The 10,857-nt window shown below is 34.0% G+C and overlaps 1 protein-coding gene across 2 annotated transcripts; it reads right to left on the bottom strand.

The window, feature by feature from the left end:
• Positions 1-66: 66 nt before the first annotated feature.
• Positions 67-3,989, bottom strand: LOC130811311 (rop guanine nucleotide exchange factor 3). Of its 2 annotated transcripts, XM_057677567.1 has the most exons (8): positions 3,731-3,989; positions 2,913-3,271; positions 2,649-2,774; positions 2,291-2,430; positions 1,858-1,932; positions 1,382-1,672; positions 631-972; positions 67-536 (listed from the first exon to the last, which is right to left on the bottom strand). In XM_057677567.1, the coding sequence occupies exons 2-8, from the start codon at positions 3,220-3,222 to the stop codon at positions 414-416; spliced, it is 1,407 nt and encodes a 468-aa protein (XP_057533550.1). In that variant the 5' UTR covers positions 3,223-3,271; positions 3,731-3,989; the 3' UTR covers positions 67-413. The 2 variants fall into 2 exon arrangements, with proteins under 2 accessions (XP_057533550.1, XP_057533549.1); XM_057677566.1 differs by lacking the exon at positions 3,731-3,989 and having other exon boundaries at positions 2,913-3,409.
• Positions 3,990-10,857: the final 6,868 nt, after the last annotated feature.

The following is a 10,857-nucleotide window of genomic DNA, read 5'->3' as shown; positions in this document are numbered from 1 at the left end:
TTGTTAGCAAATCATATTTTTGAGATGTTCTTAAATCATCGAGCATTGTGTTGAAGTTTTGGACTGATGAATTGTTACGATTGAACAGTATTATTTGCAGTTCGATTGCGCTGAATATGTGAATATGATTCGAACATGAAGTCATGAACTTACAACTTTGTTTACGTTACCTGTGTAGATGAGCAGACTAAGACTCTGCCCATCTTATTCAATTTCTCGTTTTTACATTTCGAGATGCTTCTAGGATGTTGCTGCCTTGCTGGTATGTGACACAAACATGTTAATTGTTATACTATCACAGTTTTTCCTGCATAATTGAACATTGATGTATTGGTCGCCTTAGATGGTATCCATCACAAATTTACTATCACAAACTGTGAATTATGCAAGAGAATTGGATGTTTTAATGCCCTCTACAATTCTTGATTTTTCATCAACCTATCCGCGGAGATTACATCTTCTATCCAAGCTACAAGATTGAAAGCGAAACCTTCCAGTACCCTCGAGTAGCTTTCTAGAATTGCTTGACCGACATCCTGCAAATTATATAATCACCGTCTTAAAAATTCCCCTATCCAATTAAGAAGTTTTTATTGTGTGTGCAGTGAAACCGAAATTAGTATAACTTACCCTGTTGTATTGGATCTTGCACGTATCTAGTGTCGTCTGTGATAGCTCCGGAAACCTGTGTTTCAAGCAAAAGAGCAAAGTGGCAGCTCTTTCTGCAAGGATGTGGTTTTTGTCATTTCTATCCAAATCATGCTTCATATCCTTCATCACATGCCATGATCTCGAATGTGTCATTCCTGCCTTTCGCTTCCATGTATACATGGAAGCTTCTACTCTGTCAGCGAGTTCGAGTGCTTCATGTTCTGAGTTTATCTTCAACGAATCGAGGAGTTGGTCTGGGGAAAATACTTCTGCATTGTACATGTATTTGTATATTGCATCTCCAAGACATGATTTTCCACTCTGAAATAAATTACACCATTGAAGTTTTTATCAGAGGAAAATTTGATTGTAAAAATCTCACATTTAGGAGATCAGGTTTTGAAAATCCCACCTTTCGATTATTATAGTGTGACTGTTGCATCATTTTTTATAAGACTTTGTGATTTGTAACGATCATGAAGTCTTTCAAAAAGTTAGAGTTTTGTTGTTTTTTGAACCAGTGTAATATAATTCACTAGTTAATTAGCTTGTTGAATTTGCGATTCACTCAAAATGACCCTAATAGTCCAAAACCGACCATAATTTGTGTTTTTTGATACACGATTCGCAAGGAGATTGGTGAATCATGGGAGAGCGATCTGAACTAATGGTCTTTTATTAAACTACTATGGAATTATTTAGAGATGAAAGGAAAAGTAGTGACAACTACCTTAGGAAGTCCTGCAATATAGGATTCAGGAACTTCCATCTCATTGAGGATATTATTATTGATGGCCATGGCCGCCTTGTGAATTTGATTGGCACAATCGCGCTGGTGTTTCAAGTGTTTCCGCCCTGCTTCAGAGAGACCCCCTGGGGGGATACAAGGTATCGGCAGCCACCATTTTTCATCTTTTCGAGCTGCAACCTTCCTGAATGAGGTTGCTCTCGACGATATCTTTGTACTGTTACCTTGTTCGGCATACCAAAACTCTTTCTCCTCAAAACTTTCCAATATGTCCTGTTACAAAGCTAATATTAGCCGGCCAGATGAGTAAATAAGGATGCAGGCCGGACAAAACACATGATTCTTGGCTGTTTTTATGTTCGGGCATGTTCATGGCTAGGCTTGTCAGCCGGATTTGTTTTGGATCTCTACGGCTCTACTGTTATATAGAAAAAGTTGATTATGTATAGATAGCTTACCATGAGCATTCCATCTAGTTTCTTTAGAGCAGGGAGGTTGATCTGAATATCTGTCCTTGGCCTTGTACACATTACCTGCAAATATTCCAAACATAATACTGGTTATCACAAAAATTCATTGTAATCATCTTCAGGTGAACCTTGTTAGTGATAACAAAGAGATAGTTTTCGATTGACTCTTGGTAGCAAAAATCATCTGCGATTTCACATTAATAAGAAATACCCATGCTTTTTTTATTCAAGGTTTGGTTAGAGAATCACCGCAGATAAGGAAAGAAGGAACTACTCATTTGTGGGTGATGAGAATTGAACCCATATCACAACGGCCACTAGACTAACACATGATTTTTAGAAGTGCACACGATTTTCCATCTTAGTATAATTCGAAACCAAAGAACTCCAATTCTTTGAACAATTGAAATGATTTACTTGCCTCAAGATCATTTCCATCTTCAGGAACAAACTCTACAATGTAATCACAGACAGAGAGAAGACAATCCATTTCTCTTTTCCACATCATTTTCTTCTCTGGTTTCAGAGGTTCCAGCTTCAAAGCATTGCCAAATATTGTAGCTGTATTATTCCATATTGCAGATAGATATCATCCCAAATATTAGATAGTTAGGCAAAATAGATGGAAAGTAATGTAAATGAAAGAAAGATCAATGAACACAAGTTCTAATCTATGAACAAATTATGTTATTTAGTTTCTTATACCCCTGTTTGGCTTTACTAGTTCAAATTAGAAACAAAATTGGAGCCATACAGATACAGGGTTTTGAGGACATTACCATATAGATTAGTTATAGCATTCGAGACCGTAACCGCGGTACATACGCCTTTTCCTCCTCCTGACATATCTTCACCCAACAGCAGCTTTGAAAATCTTTCCTTCATCATCTGAAGTTCTTGAAATTCTGCACAAAGAAAAATCCCATATCTCATATCCCATATCAGTCTGGAAATGGTTGTCCGTTATTAGAATGGCCGATTAAATCACGTGCATTTCTTATTTACGTGTAGTTGCAGTCTATAACAAAGCCTGAAATGCATACCTGTATCAACTGGCTCCAAATCATCATTCCCTGAATCAATTCTATACATATACCTTTTCAATCCAAGCCTAGAAGGAGAAGCTTGAGGAGGAGTAGGAACCCTTGGTGGGACCCACCTAACCGGGGAAGCGCCTTCAGAGCAGCTATCAGTTGGCTCAGAGATGTTTGACATCTCTGAGTTTGTCCTACAGTAGCCATAAGATGCAGTACTCATCGGAGAATTTGTCGATTGATCGTTGGGATCGAACGATGAAGGGGAAGCCTGATAACCCAGATCATAACTATCATCTGTCACTAATGAACCTTCCATGATTTCTTCTGTTAGTTTTTGGTTGAAGCAAGAATAACCCAACCTCAACCTGCATAACCCAATTGACATTTTTGTGTTAAGAAAAGCTGCAAATTACCCAGAAAAAGATTGAATTCAAATGTTACTAGTAATGGTCTATATCCAACACAAAAGCATAGGAAAAGGAGTAATCTTAAGTCATTTTCAATGCTTATATAATTCAACAAAAGAAGACATTAGGAATTAAAAGGTTTGGAGCTTCTAAAGTTAAAAAGTTCCTATAGTTTAAAACCTTTTAAAGGTAACGGATTCTAATAATCAGGCTTGTATTAATTAGAGCATGTACCACTTTTCTCGGAGGAGAATGAGATAACCCCATAAATTGTAACGGGTTATACCAGTTGGTTATGGTCTAGACTAGATATGTTATGATTCGATAAGTTATCAAAAGGTAACGGATTCTTAATATATGATAAATTTAGGAAGAATCAAACAAAAAAAGTAACAAAGATTAAGAATGATTTGTTACCTTTAATAAGTATATCTAAAGATTTGAATTTGAAAGAGTGTTGGAAAATGCAAAATGTAAAGTAGGTTTTGTTTTGAAACAATTCCCTCCTTAATGTTGAGAAAGCATTTCCTTTGTGGTCAGTAGACTTCTTACTTTTCCTGGAAGAGTGCACAATCTAACCATGCCTGTGCTCATTTCAGGCTACAAATTTCACCATTTTTTCGCTAAAAATTCAACACAATTTTGTAAAATAATGCAAACCCAGATGAAATTATGCAAAAGGGTGTTAGAAAAAGAAAATCTTTTTTAAGAAGAATGAAAAAAGAAAAAAAAATTTGAAGCAGGGTTTAATCAGAGTATTTTCAAAGGTGTTGAAACTTGAAAGAGTAATGTGAGAACATGCAAAATGGTGATAAAATACGTGAGATGGAGTATTTAAGAGGGATATTTGATTGGGAATAATAGTATGTTTTAATTAATAAAATAATACTCCTAATTGAACATTATTTAGTAATAATATTGATATCACAAATTCTCAAATAAGATTAAGCTTGGTGCGATTTTAAAGTGACTATTTATAGTTAAAGTGATCACTTAAAGTTTTAAATTAGTTATTTTTATAGTCTTGATGCGATCACTTATAACATTAAGCTGATCACTTACAATCTTAAAATAATTAATTAGCAAAATAGACTAATTATATAAGCTCGTTTTCTGTATTAATATAAGTTGTGTTTTGATTATGAAGAATAAGCTTTGTGGGTTATCTGTCCAAATATTTATAGTCAAATACTGATAATGTAAATTAATTAACCTTTGGAGGTCGTTATTGGGCAATGATTGGACAATTAGTTAGTAAGTAGTGTTATTTAATTAATCCAAGCCTGCAGTGTGGTGGGAATTGCAGTTTAGAAGTGCCCAACCTGGATTTATTATATTATGTTTTTGGGAATGGAATGAAAATTTTGCATGTGGTTTCCAGGAAAAATGGAGTAGGAAATGATGTAACAAAGACCAATACTCTTTTTCTTCTCTATTAAATTAATCAGATTCAGATATAATAAGTTAAAATAGTGTGCTATTTAGAGATAACTGATAAGATAGACAAAATTAAGAGTAAAAATAGCAAGATCATATACAAAAATAAAATAAGGAAAATTTTATTAAAATAAACTAAAATGAAAAATAAGACAAATAAAATAGAACAAAAAGGGTACTATTACATTTATATGGGAATATTTTTTTTAATTGAATTTCCATAAATCGAAGAACTATTTATGGGAAAAATATTATATACATATTTGAAAATCATATAGCCAAAACTAATAGTATATAGGAAGTAAAAGAATTATTCAGACATTGAGTTAGCCTTAAATATTTCCTAGCAACTAATTTAACCCTATTTTGTGAGAAATATTGCTTTTGATTCATCTTTAACACTTAATTATATAGTAAAGATCAATACTTGTATATTTCATTATGTGAATCACTTTCATAATTTTTTACTTATTTTAAAAAAAAAATATGATCAATTTAAAAATGAATTATTATGTTCAAATAAGCTATATAAAAGGAAGTAAATATCTCTTCTACTTATTTTTTACTTGGCATTGGAGTTCATCGCACCTCTCAACAACCCCAAGATCTCTTCTACTATCACTTACACTACTAGTATACTCGCAACAAGTAAATATCATAAAAACCCCTTTAATACAAAATGAAAGAAACACGGCCTATTTTCCGCATTTTCGATCTTAATTATATGGAGTATTTTCTCTGAAGCATAAAAAAATTATTTATATCTATAACTATATATGCTCTTATCCATTGCACTTTTTATTCCTTTTAAATCTGCTCGGTTTGTTTTATTCTTAAACTTCATCATTCTGTTAATAAACATTTAGCACCGAAGCTCTTATCCATTGCACTTCTGACCGCCTTTAGAACTGCTCGGTTAGTTTTATTGTTAAGCTTCATCATTCAGTTAATAAACACTTAGCACCTAATTACTAATTACTAATTAGCACTAAAATCTCTACCTAATCATCAATCATTACATGACATATTGACATAACAACAAAGAAGTACTTTTGGTGAGCTAACAATTAAATAGCATGTACCAAAGAATTTGATATATAAAGATATAGGATTAATTATAATTATATCGGTTATTTATTTATGGCAAAATTATATTAGGAGAAAAGAATTATGAAAGTTGTACCAAAATTGTTAATTATTTTTGTAATATATATGTTCACAACATGCAAAGTTTTCTTTTGTACGTTGAAACTAAATAGTCGCGAGGAAGACGTGCATGCCATGAACTTGTGTAGTTTTGTGTCCCTTAATAGCCTCATAATAACACAAATGGTGCTTCTTGATCTTTTTAATACTCAAAGATTTTAAAACAAGTTGACCATGTAAAGACATTTTCTAAAGATAAAAAAAAATCTTGATTTTAAGGGTGTGTTTGAAAACATGTAACAAACACTATTAATAATATTTAAAATTTATGCCGTACACTCAAAATATAAAAATTTATTTTCTCTTCGAGTTAATAATGTATGTAATTTTGACTCGTTCTCTTAATTTTTTAATATTTTTTCAGTAGCGATTTTACATATTATCTCCTAATTTTTTGTACATTATGCTAACTCATTCTTTATTTTCATTTCGTTCATATATGATTTTTAAAATATTCATATATGATTTTAAGTGACTCTTTAATGTCTATAATTAGGGTTAATATATCTAAAGTATTATGGTATCTCAATAAGAAATACTCTTTAATGTCACAGCATGCTGGACCCATCGTATACCAGTATCTTAAAATCGACACCATCTCATATGAAACTCACTAAAGTTCGAATGCATCAAATGGGATCTGGTCTAATCCAATGTCAAAAAATAAGAGTGGACTATATGAATTAATAGATATGTTCCAATGGTCGTCTAATATGGTTTCTATAGTGTTAATAGGCAAGTAATGTTGTGTATATTAGTTTACAACGCCCATTTGCTATATGGGCTCTAGGATGCATATATACTCTTAGAGCCCATAATATATAGCAAATGGGCTTCGTTAACAAATACACACAACATTACTTGCTTATTAACACTTTAAATACCGTATTACTGTCTATGTTGGTTCATGATAATTATCATGTGACTAGTTTTTACATAACTGATTCTCGCAAACCTACCGCTCATCCTTCTTCTTTATCCGTGCTTGAGATTGACAATCAACAATGAACACTAACAAACCTACCATAATTACACCAAATGGTGTAAACTGATGCACCTAGCCATAAGTGGGAGAGGACGGCTCATCCGTATCACATCCGAACCCCCATCCACTACCGATCCAGATATTCACAATGGTCTCAAAGAGACTCCATGGTCATCTCATGGATTATTGAAAACATAGACACATAAATTGTTAATCAGTTTCTCGATTATACTACTGCTAGAGATTTGTGGAAGGGCATTGAAACTCTCCTTTGTAGTGGGAGAGATGAACTTCAAATATTTGACTTGAGTACTAAAGCAGCAACCCTCACTCAAGGGAACAATACCATAGAATATTTTTACGGTCAATTAAATACCTTGTGGAAAGAAATCGACAAGCGCATGCCTAATCCTATAGAGTGTTCCAAAGACATTACCACATTCAACAATTATATACAGAGACGACAGGTCTATTAATTCCTCGCCGGAATTGATGACTCACTAACAAGGAAAAATGAGATCTACTCCACCAAGAGCCATTTCCCACTATAGAAGTCGCTTATGCAACAATCAGGCGAGAACTTGCTCGCCGGGGAATAATGGCCGAAGCACCATCATTTGGGAAAAACTCATCAGGAATTGGATGTGGTCTCGTCGCCAAGAACCGGTCAGAAAAATCTTCATACCGGTGAGAGGACCGAACAAACATGAAGTGTAGCCATTGTGGTGGTTTCAGACACACCAAGGATGGTTTTTTCAAGATTATTGGGTACCTTGAGTGGTGGGACGACCTACAATGGAAAAAGGCTTCCACCAAGGCACTGATGAACCGTGCCGGCGGAAAAGCTCTGTTCACAGCCTTAGATCCCACCGGCGGCGGACACACAGAGGGACTTGAAGAGACAACAATGGAGGATGGGGAAGATGGTACGAAAAATCAGAAAAAGAAAGCAGACAGAATATTGCGTGGGGAAGGGGAAATGGAACCGGGCAAGGGAAAGGGAAATGGTAAGAGATTTAAAAGGGGATTCCAGGAAAATCATCATATGCCTACCCCTAATCCTACACCTACCCAAAATCATCATATGCCTACCCCTAATCCTACACCTACCCTTAATAATTTAAAAACTCAAAATCAGTTTGCTGTAGTTTTTTGGCCATAATATGCTGCAGTTTTGGCCCCAAGCATTAATGAAAGCAGAAGATGGCCTATTTTAAATGCTGCGGTTTAAAACCGCAGCAGAAAAGTGCATTATGTGCTGCGGGCCACAAAAAAATCGCAGCATATAGTAAAGACTATATGCTGCGGGCCACCAAAAAACCGCAGCATATAGTCTTTAACTATATGCTGCGGTTTTTTGGTGGTCCGCAGCATATAGTATAATTTTTTTTTTGTTTTTTCGTTTAATACTAATAATAATCCAATAATAATGTACAATGTAATAAACAATGATCAATCCAATAATCCAATGATAATCACAAATAATTACTAATAATCACCAATAATCTCTTTGTAATAATATACTCTCAATCGTATATATATAATAATATGTACGTACATATATATATACATTAAAGTCCTAAAAATCTAAACTAATTACAATTTACCAAGAACAAAAATTAGCAAGATAGGCAGCAATCTTGTCTTTTAATTCGCGCATTTCTCCATTTCTCAAAGGGCGTGTTTCCCTTGGAATGTCGTATAAAACCTATAATATAATATAAAATTAAAAGATTAATAAACATTAGATTTTAACGCATCTTTCTTCACCCTATCTGCATGCCACCTCAAATTTAACGTATCTTTCTTTATAGAAAACAAGCGATTGAATCTAGGTATTATAATACCACAATACCTTAGCCGAGGGCCCTTTAGCATCCCGAGCCCCTTTATGCTTGTAACTCGATAACCCACACCTAGGAGACTCTTCTAAGTTCTCGTTTTCATTCTGATACAACACACAATCATTCGGACACGCATGAATCTTCTGGTACTCTAAGCCGAAAGGACACATGAGCTTTTTGGCATAATATGTCGACTTTGGAAGTTCATTTCCCTCAGGAAGCATCTCACATAACGCTTCTAATAACATTGTGAAGCTAGCGTCACTCCAATTGAACTTTGACTTAATCTTGAAAATTGTCAACACTACTGTTAGTTTGGTGAACTTTGTACATCCAAGGTACAAAGACTTTTGAGAAGCCTCTGTCAACAAGTCAAAAACACGAGGACGTTTTCCTAACTCATCCTTGACTCCTTCCATTATCTCATCAACACGATCCACATCCTCATCGACATTCTCTTCATCAGTCTCATACCTATCAACATGATCTACTACATCCTCATTGACATCAGCCACATTATTGACGTCCTCAACAACACTTTTCTCTTTGTAAACTCCCTCCTCACCATGCCAAATAACCCAAACATGATATTGAGGTCTAAACCCACGTCGAAGTATGTGCTCCCTAAGAATATCAACACTATCTACCTTTGATACATTGCCACAAGTGACACATGGAAAATAAAAACCAACTCCCCCCGTTCTAACTTGATGTTCAACCGTAATACTACAAAATTCTAATACGCCATCAATAAATTCTGACGATTCAATGCTTCCATACCTCCAAGAACGATCTTTTGTCATCCTAATTAGTGTGATTAATTAATTCAAAACAAAATTAATACACATAGATACTTATTTATACCAAACAAATTTAACCCTAAAAATATAAGCACAACATTGTGTTATAAAATTAAATCACTTAGAATAATTAACATTGTATACTTCATCTTTCATACTTTATATTCTAATTCTATATAACCAAACATATATTCTATACTTCATACTTCAATATAATACACTAACAAACAATATCAAAATCATTTAATTCAACCCCTCAGAATTCAAACAGAACTTAATACACTACATTCACGAAAAAAAAAACTCATTGAAGTAACCTAGGATCAGAACATCAGAATTCAATACACTAACAAACAACATCAACTCATTAATGCAGAGCATCAGAATTCAGATAGAATTCAGTACAGTAACAAATAAAACATTAACAAACAACATTAACAAATGTATTCGAAAAATAAGGTAAAAACACGCAGGTGGAATTCAATAGATTTGAAACAAAACATAAAAAATCTGAATTTAGGAAAGCTAACCTTTAATAAGCAAATAAATGGTGAGAATTGAAGAAGAAGCAGGAAGAGGAAGCACGAAGAACAGATTGAACAGAAAATGTCGTGGGTCTTTGAAGAAATTTTGAAGAACTTGAAGAAATTGAAGAACTTGAAGAACAACAAATGTCATGGGTCTTTGAAGATGAAGAAGGAAAAGCAACAATGGTGGATTTTTGAAGGAAACGAAGAACAGTAATATGCAAGAAGGAACAATGGTGGGTCTTCGAAGAACAATGCTGGTGGGATTTTGAAGATGAAAGTTGAATTTTACGTGGGTTTTCAAGAACACAGTAGTATGCAAGTTTAGGAAGAAGAACAATACAGTAATAATATGCAAGAAGTGTAAAAAATTTTGAGGCTTTGCCCTATATTATATTAATGTTGCTGGCGTGATTTTGAAAGAAAAAAAAAACAAGTCATATGTTGCTATTTAACAAGGAACCGCAGCCTTTAATTCTTTAGCAACAGTATATGCTGCGGGCAACTTAAAAAACCGCAACATTTGTTGATGTTATATGCTGCGGGCAAATACAAAATCGCAGCATTTGATGATCCAGAAGATTATATGCTTCGGGCAACCAAAATATAACTGTAACATTTGTTGACTATTTTTTTTTAATTCTTTTTCCTATTTATTGCTGCGTATATTAAAAACCGCAGCAAATGATTAGCAGCAGATATGTTTTTTTCCACTAGTGTATGATCTAGATTTGGAGGCACAACG

This window comes from Amaranthus tricolor, chromosome 4 (genome assembly GCF_026212465.1).
Source record: "Amaranthus tricolor cultivar Red isolate AtriRed21 chromosome 4, ASM2621246v1, whole genome shotgun sequence".
Lineage (NCBI taxonomy): Eukaryota > Viridiplantae > Streptophyta > Magnoliopsida > Caryophyllales > Amaranthaceae > Amaranthus > Amaranthus tricolor.
The sequence above is the reverse complement of the archived record's forward strand: the minus strand, read 5'-3'. Positions and strand labels throughout refer to the sequence as shown.